The sequence below is a fragment of the Carcharodon carcharias genome, chromosome 15, assembly GCF_017639515.1.
Source record: "Carcharodon carcharias isolate sCarCar2 chromosome 15, sCarCar2.pri, whole genome shotgun sequence".
Taxonomy (NCBI): Eukaryota; Metazoa; Chordata; class Chondrichthyes; order Lamniformes; family Lamnidae; genus Carcharodon; species Carcharodon carcharias.
Window position 1 is genome coordinate 122,004,631 of NC_054481.1, and position 26,385 is coordinate 122,031,015.

General features: G+C 44.7%; 1 protein-coding gene across 3 annotated transcripts in view; it reads right to left on the reverse strand.

Moving 5' to 3' along the window:
- LOC121287875 (probable pleckstrin homology domain-containing family N member 1) overlaps positions 1-26,385 on the reverse strand; it is a 48,171-nt gene that overhangs the window by 17,399 nt on the left and 4,387 nt on the right. The window contains exons 2-6 of one of the 3 annotated variants that reach the window (XM_041205866.1): positions 21,934-22,012; positions 20,104-20,160; positions 11,385-11,531; positions 9,262-9,348; positions 3,885-3,948 (exon numbers count right to left, since the gene is read on the reverse strand). In XM_041205866.1, coding sequence (XP_041061800.1) covers positions 3,885-3,948; positions 9,262-9,348; positions 11,385-11,531; positions 20,104-20,160; positions 21,934-22,012 — 434 coding nt within the window. The remainder of the gene's footprint in view (positions 1-3,884; positions 3,949-9,261; positions 9,349-11,384; positions 11,532-20,103; positions 20,161-21,933; positions 22,013-26,385) is intronic. The other 2 variants (XM_041205867.1, XM_041205868.1) reach the window with 2 other exon arrangements.

Below are 26,385 nucleotides of genomic sequence, written 5' to 3' on the forward strand. Positions count from 1 at the left end.
TGTTTTATTATAGATGCTTCTGCCCTTAAAGTACACAATGCAAAAGTCAGTGTATTCAGCCTCTATTTAGACGGTTAATTTGCTTTAACCTCCATATAATATCCCATATGCTTAAGGCGCAAACGCTGCCCTGAAGTGACACTAATAATGAGGAAAAGTGGTTCTTGGTTTACATTGCATGGGAGTCCGCAATCCTGATTTTAAAAAAATGTATTCTTATTCTTTCACGAGATGTGGCTTTGCTGGCAGGACCAGTATTTGTTGCCCACCCCTAATGGCCCTTGAACTGAGTGGCTTGCTAGGCCATTTCAGAGGGCAGTTAAGAGTCAACCACATTGCTGTGGGTCAGGAGTTATAGGTAGGCCAGACCGGGTAAGGATGACAGATTTCCTTTCCTAAAGGATATCAGTGAACTAGATGGGTTTTTTATGACAATCAATGGTAGTTTTATGGTCACCTTTACTGAGACTAGCTTTCAGTTAGACTAGCTTTCAATTCCAGATTTTATTAATTGAATTTAAATTCCACCAGCTGCCCTGTTGGGATTACTAGTCCAATGACATTACATGATGGTGTGCCTGTCTCTGTCTTATCGTTTATGCTCCTACTCCGTTAACGCTAGCGACTGCACCTTTTTCTATTCTCCTTATTAGATGTCCAGATTTGATAAATCCATTAACAAAATGGCTAAGATTCATTCTAGTCATTCATATAGTAGGCTGTGGCTGACTGGAAGCTCAATGACAAACAGCTGGCTGTGCCAAGAAACTTGAGGGATTCAGTTGTGCACTTACGAAGCAATTGCACGTGGGTGAGGGGAGCATACAATAAAAGACAGTTAGGGATGGGCAATAAATGTTGGCCTTGCCAGCAAAACCCACATTCCATGAATTAATTTTAAAAAAGTACATGTCTTAAGTGCATCCAATTTCTTGGTGACAGATATATCTGTATTTCTTGTTAGGTATACAGAATCACAGAATTGTTACAGTGCAGGAGGCCATTCAGCTCATCGTGTCTGCACTAGCTCCCCAAATGAGCAATTCTTCAGTGCCATTCTCCCCCCTTCTCCCCATAACCCTGCATATTCTTCCTTTTCAAATAAAGTCCAATTCCCTTTCAAATGCTTTGATTAAATCTGCATCCACCGCACTCTCAGGCAGTGCATTCCAGATCTTAACCACTTGCTGCGTGAAAATGATTTTTCTCATTTTGCTTTTGCTTCTCTTGCCAATTACTTTAAATCTGTGCCCTCTTGTTTTCGATCCTTTCATGAATGGAAACAGTTTCTCCTTATCTACTCTGTCCAGACCCCTCATGGTTTTGAATTCTTCTATCAGATTTCCTCTCAGCCTCCTTTTCTCCAAGGAAAATAGGCCTAACTTCTCCAATCTGTCTTCATAACTGAAGTTCCCTCATCCCTGGAACCATTCTCGTGAATCTTTTGCATTCACATCCTGCCTAAAGCGCAGTGCCCAGAACTCGATGCAATATTACTTGTACTTTGTAGCTACATTACAATACTGAAGTGTCAGCATGGCTCAGTGAGTAGCCCTCACGCCTCTGAGAAAGATGTGGGTTCAAGGCCCCTGTAGGACTGCAGCATAAAAATCAATGCAGTACTGAGAGACTGCTGCACTGTGGAGGTGCCGTCTTTCAGATGAGATGTTAGGCTGAGGGCCTGTCTGTCTTCTCAGGTGAATGTAAAGATCCTATGTTCTTTTTGAAGAAGAACAGGAGTGTTCTCACCAGTGTCTTCAATCAATATTTATCCCTCAATCAAAAACAAATTTTGGGGGAACTTGTAGAATGCAAATTGCCTGCTGCGTTTTGTATATTAGAATTGTGACTATACTTCAAAAGGATTTCATTGGCTGAAAAGTGCTTTGGGATGTCCTGTGGTTATGAAAGATATACTTAAATGTAGGTCTTTCCTTTCTTTTGCTTGGTTTTGAAAAGTTTGCGCAGTAGCTCAATTGAATTGAGACTCTGGTACTCATTTCAGCTATACCTTTACAGCTAGTCAACAGAGCAGATTTCAGTCAGTCTGATATGGATGTGAATCCCAGATCCCAGAGTTGAACCCCAGCTATTATGAAAGATGTTTTGATGAATATATGGAAACCTGACGTGAATACTGAGAGTGGTGTCATTATTTTGAAGGCCAGAGCAAACGTGATTGTGACGACACCTTGTCTGTTATTGTTGCTTTCCAAAGGGAAACTGCAGTCATCACGTGAATACTCGGCCTCTCACAATTGAAAGGCCATCTTGTTGTCGGGTGACATTTGAAACTCTGAGTCAAAAGGTTGTGGGCTGAAACCTCACTTCATAGATTTGAAGACAAAGTTTCTTCACTGCAGTACTGAAGGAGTATTGCATTGTTGGAGGTGCCACCTTCAAACAGGATGCTTAACCAGTTCAGGTGGGTGCAAAGACCACATCTTATAGTGATTGTGTCTTGAGAGATCAGCTAACTGCAGTTAATGATGGCCACTGTACACTCAAGGCTAAAAACTACATAATCTGCTTTAGACAAAAAGGCTTCATTTCTGTTACATTTCTTGAGATTGTTCTGTACAGTACAGTGAGCCCTGTCCCAGGCACTCTGAGCTGTTAGACTGTACAAAAAGAAAATTACATCTATATGGCATCTTCTCACACCTTCAAGCTATCGTGAAGAGTTTGGAAAACAATTCATTACTTTGGAAATACTTTTGTTGCTTGGGTAAATGTGGCAATTAATTTGTGCATAGTAAGGTCCACAAACAGCAATGAGACAAATGAGCATTTCATCGTTTTTTTTGTTTTCCAGTGCCATGGACCTTTCTATGCACAAATTAATTGCCACATTTACCCAAGCAACAAAAGTATTTCCGAAGTAATGAATTGTTTTCCAAACTCTTCACGATAGCTTGAAGGTGTGAGAAGATGCCATATAGATGTAATTTTCTTTTTGTACAGTCTAACAGCTCAGAGTGCCTGGGACAGGGCTCACTGTAATGTACAGAACAATCTCAAGAAATGTAACAGAAATGAAGCCTTTTTGTCTAAAGTGGATTATGTAGTTGTTAGTCATGAATGTACAGTGGCCATCATTAACTGCAGTTAGCTGATCTCTCAAGACACAATCAAAATATACGATAGACTGATAGTCACCCGACTATTAGTATGCCTCTGTAACTTGTTCTGTTAGACAAAGGGTGGTTTAATAAGTTAATAGCAGCTGAGTGCAAAGCCTTTAATGTCATCCAGTCCAACAAAATCTCTGTAAGCTGTCTGGATAAGTTTCAATGTCTAACAGCTCCCAGCGAGACTGCGGATTAACTCTCTCTGCAAACTTCCTTGATATTTGGAAGGCTTTGAATGTCTGATCATTTAAGTGAAGTTATGAGAGAGAAAAAAAAAAGTCTTGCATTTACATAGTGCCTATCACAACCTCAGTACATCACAAAACATTTTACAACTGATGAATTTTTGAGTGTAGCCACTGTTGTAATATAAGAAATGCAGCGGCCACACACAGCAACCTCCCACAAGCAGCAATGTGATAATGAGCAGATCATTTATTTTCATGAAAAAGTAAAATACTGCGGATGCTGGAAATCTGAAATAAAAGCAGAAAATGCTGGAGAAACTCAGCAGGTCTGACAGCATCTGCGGGGAGAGAAACAGAGTTAACGTTTTGAGTCCATATGACACTTATTCTGAAACGTTAACTCTATTTCTCTCTCCACAGACGCTGTCAGACCTGCTGCATTTTCCCAGCATTTTCTGCTTTTATCCTATTTTTGTGATGTTGGTTGAATGAGTAAATATCGGCCAGGACACCGGTGGTTATGTGCACAATTCCCTTCAGGAGGATGTGTGCTGCTTGCTCTTACCAGTAATTTCAAAAGTGTTCTTCATTAACGCTTTGACTGAAATTCCTGATAGCGGTAACAACCCCTGGAAAATAAAGAGGACATTAATGAAATGTTAGCAATCCCTCAGCTCCATGCAGAGCTAGGCAGTGATGTGGTTTTGGCATTTCAAGCCTCGCTCTTTTTCCCCTAAGTGTTTGGATGGATTATACTTTTATTATTCACCCAATCATTCCACAGGAAACCTTTCTCCCCACTCTCCATTTTCCCTCTGATTGTTTTGTAGCAAAATCAGAAGCCCGGGGGTGGGGGGGGGGTGCGGGAATCATCCCTGATTTGCACCAAGTGCAGTAGTGGGAGGGAAAAACGACGCTTCACCCGCCAGCCGCAATAGTGGCTTCTCATGCCGTATCATCCCAAACCCAGTGTGTTAATTATGTTGTCCCGGGAAACAGGCCGGTTCGATGGCGGGCAGACTCTCATCGGCCTGCCATGCCATCACCTTGCCACTTCATCATGCCGAGAGCCACATTTAAGGTGCAGCTACGCGCACACCTCTCTGTGTTTCCAGCCCAGGACTGCTGCACAGAAGACAAGATGGCCCTGGAAGGCAAAAAGACTGCAGCCCCCTGGTTTAGTGATGCATCCCTCGAGTGCCTTTTGAACGTCGTGATGTCCTCTACCCCTGCTCTGGCCGCAGGACGGGCAGCAGTATCATCAATCCAGCATGGGAGATGGAGGCAGCAGTGGTCAGTGCCAATGCCCTGCAAAAGAGGACAGCCACCCAGTGCCACCATAGGATGAATGGTCTCATCCATTCCTCCAGGGTAACTCATTCTTCTTATCACTCTCAGCTCACACTCACAAACCCATCACATATCCACAGGGATCTCACACCTCAAGGGACAACACTCAGAGGGAGAGGAAAGCCTCTGAGATTACTGAGTGGATGACCCAGGGGTGTCCAGCTGCTGCTCCTCCTCCCTGCGGGTGCCCAGGGGCCCCGGCCTGGCTCTCTGAAGAAAAGAAGCACCTGGTGGGACATTGAGGTATCTCACATACACCTTCACATCTCCAACAGGCTCATATCCTCTTGGGTCCTCATCTCATCCATGGCTCCACTCACCACACAAAAATTTCATGTAGTGCCAAGCCTCCTGCTCACACTCTCTCCAAGTGTTTTCATGCAGGAGAAGCCTGTTCACATCAGCAGAAAGAGGTCCCAGATTGGGGATGGAGTGGCCCACATTAAGCCCCTCACTCACTTTGAGGGACATGCCATCATGCTGACTGGTGAGGACATGGACTGTGCCTGCGGTGATGGGTGAGGTTGGCAGTGAATACCCTAGTGATCTCATCCCTCTCAATGCAAACATAAGTGCACTTTCTCTTGCTTTTGACTCTGTTGCCATGCACTAATTATCTCTACATTGGTTCACAGGGAGCTCTGCCAAGCGATCGACGGCCTCAGCCAGCCAGTCCCTCAGCTCCATCCAGGTCCTCAACTCTAGCCAAGAGGACACCTCCTCCATTGAAGAGCTGGAAATAAGCAGCCTGGAAGACTCATCACAGCGCTTACCAACGCCCTGCACCAGCGCAGAGAGAAACACCTCAGCGGGACCTAGATCTAGAGCAGGCTCGGGTTCACAACCTGGTGGTCACTGCACGGACATGTGTCCACAGCAGGAGAAGGCAGGTTCAACCGAGCTCCCTGGCACACGGAGGACTGCTGGGGAAGAAGCATCTGTGAGATCCAAGTCAGATGACGAATCTCTGGATTTGGCCTTCCAACTCATCCTGGAGAGTCAGCAGAAGGTGGGGAAACATCATGCAGAGCTGTTGGAAGCCTTCAACTGAATGGCTCGCGAGTCAGAGGAGTGCATCAGCCTGCTCTCTGATGAAGCAATGCCCACATATGCACGTATACAGATCTCCATGGGTTGGATGGCGGACGCCATGGAGATCCTGATCCAGCAGAACACGGAGATGTGTGCAGACCTGCACCCAATCGCAGGAGCCATGGGTGCGTTCCTGCAGTGGCAACACGAGAGGGAAACGGGGCACCCCAATATCCCACCAGGTGCTATTTTCTCAAGGAGTCAGGCCGGGGGCCCCCGGCACCCGAAGGGAGGAGGAGCGGCAGCTGGACGCCCCTGGGTCATCCACTCAGTAATCTCAGAGGCTGTCCCTCTCCCTCTGAGTCCCCTTTGCCTGTGATGTGCTCAGCTCATCCTCTGTCACTGCAGAGGGAGCAGCTGGCCAATGAGTGATCCTGGAGGGAGAAGTATGTGTGTGTGTATGTGGCAGGGCCTTTCGGAGCCTCATCTAAGCGCTCTCCCACGCATGAGGATCCTACTCATATCACACTCATCTCAATGTCCTGAGCATTTTCAATGCTGTCTGCTGGGGTTCGCTTTCAGTTGTCCATCTGAACTGACCTGCATCTCTGCCCACCCACTGATCACACTCCGATGCAAAACCTGATTTTGCCCACCATGACTCTTATTTCACTTTCAATTTAGACAGCATGATGGTGATACAGTATTTAATTCACTTCCCCATCCTCTTCCCTCCCCTAGTCACCCACTTCCTTTCCCCCATCACAGTTAACCCCACAGGCATCACCCTCCATCTCCCCTCTGTGACATACCAGCCACAACCCTTTTCTTTCAGGGATGTCCGGGTGAATGTCTACGTTCCCTTCATTCCCGAAAATCCCACCACCATCCATATTCACCTCCCCGACATCTTCCTTCCCATTCCCAGGGTCTGTGTCTGCCTCCGAGTCCCCACCAACCACCCTCGCTGTCCTTTCCTACTGATACCATCAAACCCTCACCCTCCCACCCTCAGTCATACTCACCATTCCCTCATGCCATGCCCACCCCCAGTTCGCTCCCGAGGAGGCACTCATCAGACATGAGAGGTCCTTTGCATGTTCACCAGGACATCCTGCTCCTCTGGACCCCTTCCCACCTTGGGACCCCTTTCCCCGCTGGAACTCCGCCCCCCGCCCCCGACTGCTTCCTCCAGCCTTACTCCTTTCCACCTCCCGACTCCTTCCTCCACCCTTACTCATTCCCCTCTCTGCACTCCTCACTTCCCCCAGACCCCCTACCCTCTCCGCACTCCTTCCTCTCCCCGGACTCCCTCCCTTCTCCGCACTCCTTCTGCCCTCCTACACCTTCTACCCCACTTACACCTACCTCCCCAGTTGCCATCTTCTCCCCTTTAGCCTCTCCTCCCCCCGTACTCCCTCCCCCACAATCTCTCCCCGACACCTTTACCCCCCAACCTCACCCCCCCAACACCTTCATTCCCCCTTCTCTACCTCATGCCCCCAACACCTTTGTTACCCCCTGACACCTTCGTTCCCCCACTCAACGCCTGTTCCTCCTGCAGTCGATCCTAGATATTTCTTTCCTATCCCCCCCCACCCCCCCCCCCCCCGGTACATCTTCCTCTCCCAGACAAAGCCAGACTTTCCTCTCCACCCCCTCGACCATCATCCGTTGTGAGCAGACCCTCAATGGTGATTTTCCATCTGCCGTGGGCTGCTTCACAGCAGAGCCATGTCCATGAGAATCTATCCAGCTTTCCATGGACGTTCCTCCAGTGTGCCATTGCTGTCGGGCTCCAGCATCTTCTGCTCCTCGGAGGTCTGCGATGTGAGCAAGGCCCAGGCAGTAAGTCCCGACTTCTGCACGTCACATTTGTCAAGATGAGTTTTCCGCCAACGTGGGTGGACGATCCAGCGGTGAGGGGGATGAGTCCAGCGGGCTGGCCTTATAACAATATGCAGATGTATTACAATGAGGTTCCCGACATCCAATGGTGGGGAACGGGACCCGCCATCGACGGGCTGAGCGGATGGTCGCAAACTGGTTTCATGACGTAGTGAAACCAATTTTTGGCCTTCTCACAATACTGTCCGCACACACCACCGAACACACCCAACGCCAGCAGGCACAGAAAATTCTGCTCGCTGTCCCTTGCACACATGTTGCTTACACTTGCATTCATTACACAAGCTTCCTTACTAATGCACATCCCTTACTCAGCCCCTGATGCACAAGACTACTATACAGCCATCTCTTACATCTGTCTCCCATATGCTTATGTCCCTTTACACAGGTGTCCTTCACACCCAGATTCCTCATACATAATACATAAAAGTGGAGAATATTTTCCCCCTTGGTCCCAAACTCTGCCAGGGATCTTTAGGGGAGCCATGTTTCAGGCAATGATCCCACTCCCCAGGTAGAAATGCCCTTCCAGAGGGGACTGGAGATTCAGGAAGCCATCCCGCCTTCACTGTCAGGGGGTTGCGAGGCCAGTGCAGGTGCATTGCAGGGCTCAGTGGGTAGCATGTCTGCCTCTGAGCCAGAGTTCCAGTCCAGGACCTGAACCCAGGAATCAAAGCTGACACCCCAGTGCAGTATTGTGGATGCGCCGCACGGTCTTTTGGAGAGACGTTAAATAGACGTTACATCTCAGGTGGGTGTAAAAGATACTGTTTTGAAGGGGAGCAGGGGCATTAACCTTGGTGTCTTGGCCAATATTTATCCCCGAACCAACATCACAAAAACAGGTTCTCTGATCTTTACTGCACATTTATGGGAATTTAACCACCACAGGCGGGGGTTCCTGGATAGGTCTTGCCTATCCTTTGAGTGGCTGGCTCAGTGGACCATTGGCTGTGGAAGCTAATGTTACTGCACTAGTAATCCAGAGGCCTGGTCTAATCCTCTGGAGTTTAGATCCCACCAAACTGAGGTAATTTACATTCAATTCATTAATAAATCCGAAATAAAATGCATGCCTCATTAATAATGATCATGCAGCCATCCTGCTGCGCATAAGATGGCAGCTGTGCTTCCTAGATTTCAACAGTGACTCCACTGCATGGGATCTTGTGAAAGGCAAATGAAAATCTTTATTTCTAATGTCTCAGTCTCGTCCCAGCCTAGAGATATCAAACATGCTGCTTGTGGTCTCAGAGTTCTAGGTTGGGATACAGCTGGACAGTGTCTGGGCAATTTAGGCAGCAGGGGAAGTTGATTTACCCCCCCCTTTCCCCCAGCACCACACACACCCCCAACACCACCCCACCCCAATATCCCCCTCCCCAACACCACCCACCCACTGCCACACCCCCATCCCACCCAACAGCGCTGACTCTCCTCAGCAGGTCAATGTAAAGGAGCAAAAAAGCTGGAAGTTTGGGTCATGCTGTTGGGTCTAAGGGGGTGAAATTGGTCCTTAGCAAAAGCATTGGCATAACAGCAGCCCATTTCATACTCTGCCCATTGAAGTCAATGGAAGAGTCTAGTGAGGGAGTAAACAGCCCATTGTTCTGTAATCTGATTTAGAATGAAGACAACACACAGATCTTTACCTGATAAATAAACTTGTTTTTCTTATCATCTACAGCCAAAATTAATAGATGTAAAGGAAAGAGGATGAGGTGCCTTTTACTCTCTTCCTGTGGAAATTACAAGAAGAGTGTGAGGTTATATTCTTCAATCATATTTTTTGATTAGTTACTAATACAATGCTATTGTAAAAATCTACTCATGATGACTTAATTTCCTGGGGCGAGTTTAATACGTGACTAGTGTGCAATTGTAATTAACGGGGAGGCTACGCAGTGTCAACTACTCCCCTCATTGGTTTATGTCAATGATTCTTAATAGTAAGTATTTCTGACTAATCCCATCTCCAGGTAGTAAAATGTTCTACTTTAAACCTTCGCTACAGGGGGGGTTTCCTGGATAGGTCTTGCCTATCCTTTGAGTGGCTGGCTCAGTGGACCATTGGCTGTGGAAGCTAATGTTACTGCACTAGTAATCCAGAGGCCTGGTCTAATCCTCTGGAGTTTAGATCCCAACATGGCAGCTGAGGTAATTTACATTCAATTGATTAATAAATCTGAAATAAAATGCATGTCTCATTAATAATGATCATGAAAATACTGGGTTATGGTAAAAACCCATATGGTTCAATAATATCCTCCAGGGGAAGAAATCTGCCATCCTTGCACCCAGTCCTGCCTACATGTGACTCCAGACCCCCAACAATATGGCTGAATCTTAACTGCCCTCTGAAATGGCCAAGCTAGCCACTCAGTTGTATCAAACCACTACAGGAAAAAGCACCGTGGGTGCACCTACACCACATGGACTGCAATGACTCAGCACCGCCTTCTCAAAAGCAAAGAGATGGGCAATAAATGCTGGCCTAGCCAGCAATGCTCACCACCGAAGAAATTTAAAAAACTCTCTTTACTCAAGCCCCCGTCTCTGCTCTCTTCAAACCCCATCACTCTTCTTTCTGCATTTTTTTGCTCAACTTTCAGCACTTCCTGCTCACCTGCAGTTTGGAATTGCGTGCCTTGGCAGCGTGCCATTCTTCTAATCCTCCCCCTCCCGAAGGATGTAACTGAGATTGGCTGTAAGGCAGAGTGTGGGGGAACAATTCCACTGATAACCCACGGCCCAATCTGCAGCGCCACAATCTATTCATTCCCAGGTGTGTCACAGTCAAGGGCCTTGCCCAACACCCGTTGACCCAAGGTAAACAGCATGGGAGTAAGAAGACCCCCCTCCTGACCAACTTCAGCAGCCCTAACCACTACCTCAATCAACCGTTCCCTCCAGTTAATGCTGCACTCTCTCATCTCCCACCAATACCTGGCTCATCTTTTGCTGTCACTCAAACTGATGGATCTCACGTGAGTTCCTGCTTCCAATGAGCAAAGGAATTCAGTTCCTTAAAGCAGCAGCAGTAAGCGACTTGTTAAGATTTAACTACGCAGATTCTAAATAGTTTTGAAATTACAATTCAAGTGATGGGAGACCTGCTCCTTTCAATATTTGTCAGCAATGGCTCAGTGGTAGCACACTAGCCTCTGAGTCACAAAGTTGATGAGTTCAAGCCCCACTCAAACTACTTGAGAACAAAATTTCAGCTGCCACTTTAGCCCAGTACTGAGGGAGTGCAGCATTGTCAGGGGTACTGTTGTTCACTTGAGATGCCAAGCTGGAGTCCCCACTGCCATCTCAGGCAGATGTAAAAGTTCCCTTGGTACTAGTTTGTAGAAGAGCAGGGGAATTATCCTCATTGTCTTGGCAATATTCATTCCTCAACAAACACCTAAAAAAGATTAGATGATCATTATCAAATTGCTGATAGTGGAACCTTGCTGCGTACAATTGCTTGTTGCATTCTGCATGAGAACAGTGATTCTATGTATTTTTTACAAGTACGTAATTGACTATAAAGCACTTTGGGCTGCCATGAGTTTGTGAAAAGTGCTATATAAATGCAGGCCTCTCTTTGCAGATTTCCAGCTGAGGGTGCTGCTGAGCTTGCAACAGGCGCTGTCCAAAAACTTTAAAATTATACATTTTCAGCAGGCATGGGAGAAAGAGAGGGTCCAGACTAAAGAAGCAAGGGGTCCAAAGAGGTAATCATTTAAATGTGTTTTAATTTGACATGATAGCTTCGAAAATAAATTACCTCAGTGTATTGCTCATGAAGGACAACTGAGGAGGACCATACAATTTCACCAAGAGACCTGATGTCTTCTCCTTCCCATCCTATGATGGCCTCACCGTAGATTATCTCCTCCAGTTCTCTGCGAGACTTCCCCCAAAGCAACTCCGTCTACAAATAATTAAACACATAATGTGGTAAATAATTAAACATTGCATATCTTAACACTTCCAAATTAAAATGATGACCCTTGTGTTCAAAATGTCTCATAGCCTACCCCTGCCATAATTCTGTAACCTCCCCGAGTCCTACAGCCACTGCACAGTCTTTCCCTAACTCTCTGTTCCTGTGACTCTGGCCATTTTTTCTTTGTCCCATCATGCCAGCTGTTCCTTCAGTCCCCTAAGACCATGCTCTGGAATTCCCTCCCAAAACCACTCTGTTTTCCAACTTGCTTGCCTTCTTTAAGACCCTCCTCAAAACCCACTTCCTTGACCAAGCTTTTGTTTACCCCATTTAATATTTGCTTCTTTGGCTTGGTGTCCATTTAATGCTGAGTTCAATGACCTTAAAGCATCTTGCTATTAAAATACAAGTTGTTGTTGTACATTTACCCAGGGAGATGGTGGCGTAGTGGTAATGTAATCTGGGGGCCTGGGCTAAACCTCTGGGGACGCGGGTTCAAATCCCACCCTGGTAGCTGGTGGAATTTAAATTCAATTAATAAATCTGGAGTATAAAACTAATGTCAGTAATGGTGACAATAGCTATGTTGTAAAAAAAAACCATCTGCCCTTAGGAAGGTAATCCATCATTCTTACCTGATTTGGCCTACATGTGACGCCAGACCCACAGCAATGTGGTTCCCTCTGCAATGGCTGAACAAACAACTTAATTCAAGGGCAATTAGGGATGGGCAACAAATGTTGGCCTTGACAGTGACACCCACATCCCACGAAAGAATAAAAATATAGTTTGAACACTGATTAAGAGCACCCCCCCTCCTTCTCCCACCAATGCCAATAAGAAAAAATAAGGTAAAAATTTTGCCCACACATCCATCCTTGGCTTACTGCAGTGTTCCAGTGAAGCCCAATGCAAGCTGGAGGAACAGCACCTCATCTTCCAATTAGGCACTTTACAGCCTTCTGGACTCAACATTGAGTTCAACAACTTCAGACCATAAACTCTCTCCTCCATCTTTGCCACTTTTTTAATCATATCTTTTTATTTTTATTTATTTATTCATTTTTCTTCTTCTTTTTGTTTTTTTTAATCTTTTTCTTGATCCTTTTTCCCCAAACCTCCCATCCTGCCCCCCCACCCTCCCACCCCACAGGGTCAACTGTCACTTTTTTCTATGTTGTGCTTTCACACTTGTTCTGCTATTAACACATTCTGCTATCTTATCTTTATGCTACTATCAGCACCTTCTTTACTCTTTAATACTACCATTAACACTCCCTTTGTCCTGTGTTGATGACATCTTTGTCAATCTCTCCAGAGCTCCCACCTGTCCCTGATCTTCCATTTTGCGCCACCTGTTCCACTCCTCTTAAATCCATCACATTTCTACTTCTCTTTATCTCTAAAGAAGAGTCATACAGATTCGAAATGTTAACTGTTTCTCTCTCCACAGATGCTGCCAGACCTGCTCAGTTGTTTTTCTAGTAATTTCTGTTGTAAACAATATTTTCTACATTATTTCGGGTTGCAGTGGAGTCACACTATAACTACAGCATTGCTGCAAGATGAAGATGCTTCACACCATTAAAGCTGTGGCATCACATCAGCCTGAATCTAGTCAAGGCCCAGCATGACATGACATCAAACAACCTAAAGGGGGCAGTCTCATTCCACTTGAGAGTTCAGTGTCAGCAAGAAGCCAAAACAGTACTGCACCAACGACAACTTATATTTATATTGTGTTATTAACATAGTAAAATACCCCAAGGTTCTTCAAAGGAGGACTATTGAACAAAATTTAACACTGACCTCTTTAAGGAGATATTGGAGTAGATGACAAAAAGCTTAGCCAAAAGTGGGTTTAAAAAGCGTCTCAGAGGAGGAGAGAGTGGCAGAGAAGCAGTGAGGGTTAAGGAGGGAATTCCAGAGCTTAAGGCCTAGGCAGCTGAAGGCATGGCTGCCAACGGTGGAATGATTAAAATTGGGGCTGCTTAAAAGGCCAGAATTGGAGGAGCTCAGATATCTTATCATTAATTGTCACTAAGTTGGCAATCACAATAAGAAAAGTCACAGGAATGACCTATGTGGAAAACAAAAATCCTGTTGCACTGATTCAGGACAAGGTATTGTTGAGGGCTAGAGTTGAGGCTAAGTAGGAAGAGCTTTACTCTGCATTCAGCTGTATAACTGCTCTGGGAGTTCTTGATATTGACTCTTGGTGCCCAAAATGGTGTTCACCCTAAGCTTCTTCTTATTGTGCACAGAATTGACTAAACAATAATGGATTAAAGATATTGGCCCCACTCTTTGTACCATGTCACTGAGCACTTGCACTAATCAGTAAAAAGAACAACTTTTCAATTAGGCTAAAAACAAAAAAACTGCGGATGCTGGAAATCCAAAACAAAAACAGAATTACCTGGAAAAACTCAGCAGGTCTGGCAGCATCGGCGGAGAAGAAAAGAGTTGACGTTTCGAGTCCTCATGACCCTTCGACAGAACTCAGGACTTGAAACGTCAACTCTTTTCTTCTCCGCCAATGCTGCCAGACCTGCTGAGTTTTTCCAGGTAATTCTGTTTTTGTTTTCTATTAGGCTAGCTAGGCCGTGCTCTTCCCTCTTAGTCCAGAGATTTGACACAATGTCCAGGCTGATTCTGTAGTGTTACACTGTTGGAGGTGCTGTATTGCAGATGAGATGTTAAACTGATGCCCTCTCAAGTGAATGTGAAAGATCCAGTGGCACTAACTTGAAGAGCAGCAGGGGAGTTCTCAAGGGAGTTCTCCCAAGGATCCTGTTCAATGTGTATCCCTGAACCAACATTACTAAAAAAAAACTAGGTGATCTGGTCATTATTACATTGCTGCTTGTGGGAGCTCGCTGTGCGCAAAGTGGCTGCCCTTCCTACAACAGTGACTACACTTCAAAAGAAGTACTTAGTTGGCTGTAAATTGCTTTGGGACGTTCTGAGATTGTGAAAGGTGCTATATAAATGCAAGCCTTTCTTCTGGTGTTTGGTGTGTCTTTGTCTAGGTCCTTGTTGCTCTCCTGCTGCCCCTGGTGGCCAGTGACAGAAGTTACCAGTAGCTTGCCATACACCCTCAGCAGCGGATATTCTGAGTCCTTCAGAATTGAGAAGGCGGGAAGTGGAGCATTGAGGTAATATTACTGGATTGGTAATCCAGAGGCGATAGACTAATGCTCTGGCAACATGAACTGAAATCCCACCAACACAGCAGCTGGGGGAATTTAAATTCAATTAATTAATAAGTCTGGGGTAAAATCCTAGTCTGATCATGAAACTGCCATATTCCCCAAAAAGGCCCAAAACCTGAAACTTTATCTTTTTTTGAGATGGTGTTGCTGCACATTAAGTGGCGTCCCATAATTCATTACGAGGAAACCATGAGATCAGTTCAAAATGCAAGCAGCTTTCAAACGTATATTGAAGAAACAATCCTACAGCTGAACTCTAAGCTCTGGAACATCCTACAGCAGGTACTAGACTCCTGACACTTGCGCTTAAACGACAACAACTTGCATTGATATAGCAGCTTTAACACAATAGAGTGTCCCAAGGTGCTTCAGAGGATTGATTATCATACCTTCCTCTAGTCTGAAAAACAACCATTCATCACTACTCTCAGTTCCTGTCAGCACTCTGGTGAGAGTTAAACAATTAGCAGCCAGCAGGCTCTTTGTCCAAGGAGGGCATCACACTCAAATTAGATCCTGTCCTCATCCAACATCTCTATCCATACAATGGGATTGTGACAAAGAATGGGAACATTGACTAATCTTCCCCTTCTAAGCTGAGGGGGCACGAGACCTTGACTGCTGCTCTGGCGAAGATCAATTACTTCAGATCAGACCTCACCATTTGGCCTATGACCCCATGGAACCATCACAAGAGGTTAGGATGCATATCATTTGTTGCAAAGAGAAATTGTTTTGATCCTTATTTCTACTGCTGAAAACAATGACAGTGTAACAGGTGAACAATATCCAGTGCTCCTCTATCATTAAAGAAGGAAAGGATGTGCATTTATATGGTGCCTGTCACAACCTCAGGCATTACAAAGTGCTTTACAGCCAATGAAGTACTTGTGAAGTGTAGTCACTGTAACGGCAGCTAATTTGCACACAGCAAGCTTCCATAAACAAAACTATGATAATGGCCAGATCATCTGTTTTAGTGATGTTGATTGAGGGGTAAATATTGGTTAGAAAATACCGTCCTGGTTCATTGACGCCATTTGAGAGAGCAGGCAGAGCCTCAGTTTAACACCTCATCTGAAAGGCGACCCCTCTGAATCATAGAATAGAATCAAAGCACAGCAGGAGGACATTTGAAGGAGGCCATCATGTCTGCACTGGTTCTCTGTAAGAGCAACTCAGATAATCCCACTCCCCTACCTATTCCCCATAGCCCTGTAACTTTGTTCTCATCAGATAATTATCCAATTCCCTTTTCAAAGCCACAATTGATTCTGCCCACCACCACACTCTCAGGAAGTGCATTCCAGACCCTTAAAACTCATTGCACAAAAAAGATTTTCATGTCGCCTCTGGTTCTTTCGCTAACTAAATCGGTGTTCTCTGGTTCTTGACCCTTCTGCCAATGGGAGCAGCTTCCCTCTGTCTACTCTCTCCAAACCCCTCAAGAATAGCGTTCACCTCTATCAAGTCTCCTCCTCACCTTCTCTTCAGAACAACCCCAGCTTTGTCAATCGGTCAACTGAACAGAAGGCTCCCAACCTCAGGACCATTTTAGCAAATCTTTCCTGCACTGTTGCCAATGTCTTTGCATCCTTTATGAAGTGTGATGCCCAAAATTGGACACAATATTTCAGCTGAGAGTGACCCAATGTTTTATAAGGGTTCACCATAACTTTCTTGCTTTAGAACCATATGCCTCTATTAATAGAACCAGGATCCCTTAAGCCTTCTTATTCTCCTTCTCAAACAGCTTTGCCACATTCAACAATTTGTGCCCACATACCCCCGGGTCCCTTTGCTCCTGCACCCCCTTTAGAATTGTATCATTTGTTTTATACTGCTGTTCCTCATTCTTCCTATCAAAATGTATCTCTTCACATTTCTCTGTAATAAATTTCATCTGCCACCTGTCCTCCCATTCCACCAGCCTGTCTATGTCCTCTTGAAGTCTATACCCTCCTTACAGTCAAAATGCTTCTAAGTTTTGTGTCTTCTGAAATGTTGAAATTGTGCCTTGCACACCCAATAGAGTCTGGGTCATTAATATGGACTGCAGCAATTCAAGGAGGCAGCTCACCACCACTTTCTCAAGGGCAATTAGGGATGGGCAATAGATGCTGGCCCAGCCAGCGAAGCCCACATCCCATGATCGAATATCTAAAAAAATAGATAAAAATAGCAGTGTTCCCAGCACCAATCCTTAGGGAACCTCACTACATACCTTTCTCTAGTCTGAAAAACAACCAATCATCACTACTCTCTGTTTCCTGTCACTCAGCCAACTTTGTACCCATGCTGCCACTTTCCCTTTTATTCAATGGCCTTCAAGTTTGCTGACAAGCTTGTTATTGGGCACTTTATCACTGGAATTAATGATCATTAAATTGAGTGCGCAGTGACAGAATGTGGTGCAATATAACATGGTGACCCTCTGCATTCATGACTATTTTGTAAAGGTTCCAAACACTTTTTGGCTGCCTTGTGGGAAATGTTCCAGCTTTATTTTCTCCCAGTTTGGTTCTTGAGGTACTTTGCCAGGTAGAAACGTTTAAGCTGATGAACATTATAAAGGGGGATTACTTGCTTTGTCTTTCAAAGAACTAAGACATCAAAATTATTCTAGATTTGGTATTTGTCAAAATTTTTTCACCTTTTTTCACCTCCAGACTGTCCTCCCCATAGAAGGAAGCCCTGTGTATCGGAAAGTGCGATCTAACCTAGAACCTTCGAGCTTCATCACTGAGGTCAACAGGCCAACTTCAACTCGGCCCCTCCGAAGCAGCTTCTAAGTTAGATTTGTAAGAGCATTCATGACAAGTGTTTCTGAAGTAATTGAAGTGAATCAACACATTTTTACTGTTTCTTCCCCTTCCTTTTGTTTTTTTTCCAATAATTTATATAGATTTTTGTTTCCCACCTATTTCCATTATTTTTAAATCTTTTATGCCCCCCCCGACCCCCACTAGAGCTATACCTTGAGTGCCCTACCATCCATTCTTAATTAGCACATTCGTTAAGATAATATCACCAACTTCAACACCTCTGTGATAAAAACAAAAAACTGCGGATGCTGGAAATCCAAAACAAAAACAGAATTACCTGGAAAAACTCAGCAGGTCTGGCAGCATCGGCAGAGAAGAAAAGAGTTGACGTTTCGAGTCCTCATGACCCTTCAACAGAACTAGGTGAATCCAAGGAGAGGGGTGAAATATAAGCTGGTTTAAGGTGGGGGGGTGCGGGGAGAGAAATGAAGGGGGGGTGGTGTGGTTGTTGGGACAAGCAAGCAGTGATAGGAACAGATAATCAAAAGATGTCACAGACAAAAGAACAAAAGAACACAGAGGTGTTGAAGTTGGTGATATTATCTAAACGAATGTGCTAATTAAGAATGGATGGTAGGGCACTCAAGGTATAGCTCTAGTGGAGGTGGGGGGTGCATAAAAGATTTAAAAATAATGGAAATAGGTGGGAAAAGAAAAATCTTAATAAATTATTGGAAAAAAACAAAAGGAAGGGGGAAGAAACAGAAAGGGGGTGGGGATGGAGGAGGGAGTTCAAGATCTGAAGTTGTTGAATTCAATATTCAGTCTGGAAGGCTGTAAAGTACCTAGTTGGAAGTTGAGGTGCTGTTCCTCCAGTTTGCGTTGGGCTTCACTGGAACAATGCAGCAAGCCAAGGACAGACATGTGGGCAAGAGAGCAGGGTGGAGTGTTAAAATGGCAAGCGACAGGGAGGTTTGGGTCATTCTTGCGGACAGACCGTAGGTGTTCTGCAAAGCGGTCGCTCAGTTTACGTTTGGTCTCTCCAATGTAGTGGAGACCACATTGGGAGCAACAAATGCAGTAGACTAAGTTGGGGGAAATGCAAGTGAAATGCTGCTTCACTTGAAAGGAGTGTTTGGGCCCTTGGACGGTGAGGAGAGAGGAAGTGAAGGGGCAGGTGTTACATCTTTTGCGTGGGCATGGGGAGGTGCCATAGGTGGGGGTTGAGGAGTAGGAGGTGATGGAGGAGTGGACCAGGGTGTCCCGGAGGGAACGATCCCTACGGAATGCCGCCGGGGGGGGTGCAGGGAAGATGTGTTTGGTGATGGCATCATGCTGGAGTTGGCGGAAATGGCGGAGGATGATCCTTTGAATTCGGAGGCTGGTGGGGTGATAAGTGAGGGCAAGGGGGACCCTATCATGTTTCTGGGAGGGAGGAGAAGGCGTGAGGGCGGATGCGCGGGAGATAGGCCGGACACGGATGAGGGCCCTGTCAATGACTGTGGGTGGAAAATCTCAGTTAAGGAAGAAGGAGGACATGTCAGAGGAACTGTTTTTGAACGTAGCATCATCGGAACAGATGCGACGGAGGCGAAGGAACTGAGAGAATGGGATGGAGTCCTTACAGGAAGCGGGGTGTGAGGAGCTGTAGTCGTGGTAGCTGTGGGAGTCGGTAAGCTTGTAATGGATATTGGTGGATATTGGTATTCACTTCCTCTCTTCTCACCGTTCAAGGGCCCAAACACTCCTTTCAAGTGAAGCAGCATTTCACATGCATTTCCCTCAACTTAGTCTACTGCATTCGTTGCTCCCAATGCGGTCTCCTCTACATTGGAGAGACCAAACGTAAACTGGGCGACCGCTTTGCAGAACACCTGCGGTCTGTCTGCAAGAATGACCCAAACCTCCCTTTCACTTGCCATTTTAACACTCCACCCTGCTCTCATGCCCACATGTCTGTCCTTGGCTTGCTGCATTGTTCCAGTGAAGCCCAACGCAAACTGGAAGAACAGCACCTCATCTTCTGACACTTTACAGCCTTCCGGACTGAATATTGAATTCAACAACTTTAGGTCTTGAACTCCCTCCTCCATCCCCACCCCCTTTCTGTTTCTTCCCCCTTCCTTTTGTTTTTTCCAATAATTTATATAGATTTTTCTTTTCCCACCTATTTTCATTATTTTTAAATCTTTTATGCCCCCCCACCCCCACCAGAGCTATACCTTGAGTGCCCTACCATCCATTCTTAATTAGCACATTTGTTTCGATAATATCACCAACTTCAACACCTCTGTGTTCTTTTGTTCTTTTGTCTGTGACATCTTTTGATTATCTGCTCCTATCACTGCTTGCTTGTCCCTACAACCACACCACCCTCCCTTCACTTCTCTCCCCGCACCCCCCCCACCTTAAACCAGCTTATATTTCACCTCTCTCCTTGGATTCACCTAGTTCTGTTGAAGGGTCATGAGGACTCGAAAAGTCAACTCTTTTCTTTTCCGCTGATGCTGCCAGACCTGCTGAGTTTTTCCAGGTAATTCTGTTTTTGTTTTCAACACATTTTTACGATCATTTTACCTCAGACAATTCTTCTAGACGGCCTCTTAATAAATGGTTATTTGCAGAAAATTGTTTCTGAAAGATAAATAGATTGGAAGGATAAACCAATTAAATGTTTTGAATAAAGAGCCATTTGTGCAGTTGATTTAACTTGGTGTGTGTCATGTGTGTGAAATAATATTTATGGACAGTTCCATGCCTGTACAGGTACCTCAGTGCAATATTCTGAGGATGAAAAACACACAAATCTAATACAGTTCAATACTAACGTTAACAAAGTGGTTTTATAAAATCTATAACCGCAGGTTGCAGCAATCTACTCTGTAACATGGTTTCATTGATGCCATGGGGTTCATCACTCAGTTTATCCCCAGCATTCTTCTAATGGTGAACTCCTTATTGGGGATGGGACTTAACCCATGACCTGCTGACTCAAAGGCAAGAATGCAACCAATTGAGCCAAGCTGACATCAATGGCAATGCTTGCCTAAAAGTGTATTAGGGAGGTCTTCTGGAGGAAAGGATGCCCAAACCAATTAGTTGCTTTCTTGATGAGCAGTGACTGTCGATACAGCAGCCAATTTTCACATAGTATGATACCACAAACAACACAGGGGCCAGGATTTTCCGTTGGTCGGGCGGGTTCGACGGATGGACCCAGGAGTAGTTGGGAAGCCGACCGCCGCCCACAATCAGGCGATTAACGGCCAGTCAGCGTGAAAAGCTTAGCGTTGCTGGGGTGGGGGTGGGAGGAGCACAAGCGCAGAAACGTGCGCATGCATGGGGGTGCGCGCATTAAAAGCTCCCTGAGGCACAGAGCTGCCTCAGGGAGCTGAAGAATTTTGAAAATAAAAAATAAAGAAGTTAAAAATGTTAATAACATGTCCCTGCTCATGTGACTCTGTCACATGAGCAGAGACATGTTAGAAATTAATTTGAAAAATGTTTATTTTTTTAAATCACTGATCGAAGCCTCATCCCGCTCTTGGATGAAGTTTTGCAAAAGATCCAAAGGCTGCTTGGCCTTTTTGCCTGCCCGCCACCCGTAAGGTTGGATGGGCAGCAAAAAATTTCATTTACTTAGATCTTTACTGGCCTTAATAAGCCTGTTAATTGTCGGCAGGCGCACTGCCGACTCCCGCATCCACTCGCCAACCGAAATGTCGCGAGTGCGAGATGACATCGGAACGCTTGCCCGACATCATCGCGCATCATTTTACACTCATTCTGGTCAGGCGTGTACCCACCGGACGAGTGCAATATTCTGCCCATGAAATGAATGCCCAGTAAATCTTGTTTATGGCAGTGTTGCCTAAGAGAGTAATGACACCAAGGAAACTGGAGAACTCTCTGCTCTTCTTGGAATAGTCTTTTAGGATCTTTTACATCCACCTAAACCACACTAACAGACCTCAGCTTAAAGACTGATTCAAAAGATGGCACCTCTGACAATGCACTGTCTCTCAATTAAGTGTTAGAGGAGCTATGCACAGAAGTCCCTGAAGCTTAGAGCCCCCAACACCCTACCTGAGAGGAAAGAGTGCAGCAAATTGATGGTGATGTTCACAGCACAAAAATGTGAAAACTAAAGAAAAATATTGAGCTAAATTAAATGCTGATTAGGTTATAGCACTCTGAACTTGCAGTTGAATCAAAAGTCAAATGCACACATTCACACTTGTATTCTAAACGTAACATGGAAAAAATACTTGTAGCAGAATCTGTGCCTTGATTTAGACCCAGCTTCAGGTAGAACCTATGCTGCCCTTTCTCATACAAAGAGATGGTAGGTAACATCACATATATGATAGCTTTAGAGCCAAAAGGTGAAATCTAATGAATGCTCACCTCCTCCAACCCTATCAACTTATCCAGCTCCTGAGGCGTGGCAACTTCCCCTCCACTCACCGGAGGTGCAGAGTGTCTCCTGGGAAGGAAAGGAATCAAACAACTCAAAGTTCCATAATACATATTTTTCTTAAAAATAAGACAAAGCCTCGTAAAAAAAAAAGCCTCTGGAATTAAATCTGCTAATATATTGCCAAACTGGCATCAAATTTAGCTTGCATTTTCACACATCCTTTTTTTTTCTGTTCACCATTAAAACAGGAATGCCTTAAAGGCAAAAAATGTTTTGCCAAGAACCCATGTATCATTTTTGTCAAAATGCTATGACATACGATGGGCTGAATAGCCTCCTTCTGCATCATATGCAGAGCAGCGTGGACATAGCTGGCTCCAAATTGATTCAGGAGCTACTAATCATGTATCATTTTAGTGTCACCTTTTGTCGAAGTGACTTTGTCGGAAATTCAAGCGTTCTTTGTTAAATCGGAAAACACAGCCGGCAATATGTTTTCATGTGTCTCTATATTATTACCTGTTCAGCTTTCTGAAAAGTGCTGTGTCTGGTGTGTCTCACAGCTTTGCATTGTTGTATCTTTGCATGGTTTTGTAAACAATTTTTTGAAGACAGCCCCTTTAAGCACTTGACCAGCCAAAAGATGGTCTGTCTTTTTTTCTAGGCTGCAGATGATGACACCACACGTCCCAGCCAGAAATGGAGATGATTAGCTAAAACCTTGATCAGTCATTCCTGGAAACCACTCTACTATAAATGACTGGGATTGATTTTACAGATAAGTTGTATTATGTAAATATCCTTCACACCCTGCATTTCGCTAGAAAAATAATCCTGCTTTTACCGGGAGACTCTCAGGAGAGCTTCGCTCATGAGTTCTATTTGTAGTAGTTTGTAGAAAATTGTTAAGTAGACTCTGTTTGCTGGTTGCTATTTAAGTAGATTCTGTTTGCTGTAAATCCTGTCATAAATCCTAGCTAGCTTCCAGCTTATTGACCGGTGCAACAGTATCAACGTTGGGTTTTTTTTCTTTAAACATTATCAACGTTGCTGTCATCTTGTGTCTGAAAAGGAATGTGAACATCTTTGAGGTGCTGACCAGGGAACGATGAGTTTCAAGGAAGATCTGAAACTTTCTGACTTACTACCAGTATGTACTATACAAAGTGTATTCAAACTGGTTTATGCTTTGAGATTTGAGTGTAGCAATGGAGATGCCCTCAGTGATTGAATTAGTGATTCTAGTATGTATTTCAATGATGTAGAGCAGGAAAGTCACAGCTTTGATCACTGGTAGTCTCAAATGGGGAGGAAGGGAAGCAGTGGAGGTGGGGTACAATTTGCTTCACAGAAGGAAGGAGAAAGACTAACCACTGTACATGCTCCCGATCACAATTCAGCCATATCTGCTTTTGAGTGAGTGTGTAAGTGGATTCTGAGTGAGGGCAGATATGAGGGTCAGTTTTGATGCTTATCACAGCCAAATAGCCTGAAAACACAGCCTGGACTCACACAAGGCAAGAGGTGGTCAATAGAATTGCACCCAAAAACAAAAAAGTGTTTGCAGGAGAGGTAGGACAAAAGTTACACGAGACCCAGAATAAGATATTGAAGATAAAAGGTGGCCAATTATTCACTACTAGGCAACAATTCCCAACAGTTGTAATGGTATCAAGACAATCATAATTTATTAACTTCATCAGACCCCCCAGGGTAGCATTCCTACCTTAGTCCTGCTAGAAAAACTACTGCAGCAGCAGCTGCTGTAAAGCTAATTCCATGCCCTGTGCTTCCAGTGCTTTATGAAATTGGGACTACCTGCTGCTGGTGCAACAACCTGTGCCATGGATTTGACCAGGTAGATTCCGGCCCCCCTGATTATTTGGGTTTCAAATCTCAACCAATCCACTGGCCACCACCTCCCTGCAGAAAGGGGGAAGATTCTCAACAGCAGAATCAATTTGTGCACTTTCCACAAACTGGTTATAGAGACTTGAGTGCAGTTGTACAAAATTTTTCTTCAGCTAGGCATGGTATGCTAAGGAATAAAAGAAAATAAAGAAAGAAATCAAGAAACAGCAAGAATGAAAGGAAGTACCTTTCTTTAACGTATACAATACATTATTGCATCCTCATGATGTGCTCTTTAAGTCCAATGAATTACAATTGTTATGCAAAAGCAACAATATATATATTTATAAAGCATTTTAACAGAGTAGGGTGCTTCACAGGAGTGTTATCAAATAAAGTGATATTAGGACAGGTGAACAAAAGCTTGATCAAAGAGTTGGTTTTCAAGGAGCATCTTAAAGGATGAGGGAAAGGTATAGAGTGTTATGGAGGGAATTCCAGAGTTTAGGATCTAGGTAGCTGAAAGTAGGGCCGTCAATTGTGAAGTGATGGAAACTGGAGATGCACAAGAGGTGAGAAATGGGGGGGTGGGGGGGTGGCGGCACAGTGATCTGATGGTTGCAGGGCTGGAGGATGTTATATTGATAGAGAGGGTGAGGCTATGGAGAAATTCGAATACTAGGATGAGAATTTGAATGTGATATGTCAGAATGGGAGCAAATGTGGGTGATCGAGCACAGGGGTGATTTGGAAAGTGTGGTAGGTAATCTGTACTCAGATTGGTCTCTTAAACAAGAAATGAGATGAAGTTCCTGTCTACTATTTGTTAATAAAAACAGCTGATCACATTTCTTATCCACTGCACAGGCCAGGAAGTGGTCACTGTTGTTACTTAGCCAAATGTGGCAAGCAGTTAGATCACACAGACAAGAAGTTGGTCTGTGATCAGGTAGTTTGGTTTTAGCACATTTGTTACTCATTCAAATGTTTGCTTATTGTGTGGTTAAAGGTAATAAAATGCAGAAAGGTGTTTAATTGATACCCATATACAGAAATACAAAGTGGATGTACCAGTACTTAATGGCTTGCCTAAATAGCCAAGTGGGTATGGTACTGGGTTTGTTATCCCAAGATCAAGAGTTCAAATCTCACAATAGCAAACTATGAAACAATATAACTTCATCTGAAACAGATGGAAACGGGGTTGTACTTGAAAGAGTTACTTAATGGAGATGGATCAGGCTAACATTTCAGGTGAGACCTTTCAATATAACTGAACTCAAGTATCTGTTTAAGCTCCTGAGTATCTCTTTAGAAAATGAGTTTGCACACTTGTAATTTTTGCCTGTTGCTCAGCTCCACCCACTCCCTGCTCTAAGTTTTTGTTGGTCATATAAACAGGTTCACCTCTCGTACCCGTTCTACACCCAAAACCTCAACTGCCTTCCTTTTCATGTGTGCCTACACATGTACCCTCCTTCTCTACTGGGTACCTGAAACAATGAAAGTCATTCTCAGTCTTTCTGTCTTCCCACATTTGCCTGCTTTCAAAACACAAGTTTATTATCTAGTCATTTGTTCTCAAGTGACCCGCTTCTGCTCCTTGACATTAGTGCCTCTCGGGGATATGGACTTCAGACCTTCACCTCTTGTCCCCCACCCCACCTCCTGTGGTAAAACCTCTGGTTTGGATTTTCTGAGGCCTCCTAGATTCTGGCGCCATTTCCAGGTTTTATTAGCTGTGATGGGCACCAGGAATGCCAGAGTGTTCTTGGCATATGTTTGTGCTCAGGCAGTTAGGGCTGAGGGTTGGGGTGGGGGGAATGGTGGTGGTTGGGAGAAAGGAAGGGTTGCAAATTTAAAGGATCACCAGCACAATCAATCACAAGGCCAGAGATTTAAAAACTTGCTTTCCTTCTGCCAGCCACTGTTGGCTTTGGGAGGCACTGCAATCACTTCCCTCCTATCCACCTGAAGCAGCTGTCCACTGGCAGTGAGGTACCAATGAGGACACATCATCCGCTTGCAAGTGAGCCTGACCCTGAAAGGTAGGCAAGGGGTAGGCGCTTACCAGGAAGATTCTAAAGCAAAAACCCAGATTGCCAGTTCAGAGATTTTCCCATCGGATTGGAAAATTCCATCCTCTGACACTCACTGGGGTGCATTGACAGAGTTGCTGTGTAACTCTGACATTTTCCTCAAGTAGAAATTCTTCCTTTCGGAGTGAGTAGGCAATACAGGCATCAAAGTCAATTCTAATCCTAATCCTATTCTTATATCCACAAAACATGCAGTTTCTTGAAGGGGCCATTAAACAGCAACCAGGAATTGGAACCCTGACTCATTTTCTTCACTCCCTTGACAGCCCTGGGAGAATCAAAGCCATTGACGCACCCAAATTACTAGTCTGGTTGAGGTCAGTTGGCTTGGCATTCACCAGGGGTCAAATATGGCACTTTCTAACTCTGCATGTCTCAGTACTTGACAAGATGGTACATTTAAACCAATGGGGAATCCTGCTATGCAATATGCACCAGACCAAAACACCAGAGATTATAATCACTGAATCATGTCTACCCCTTGTTTGA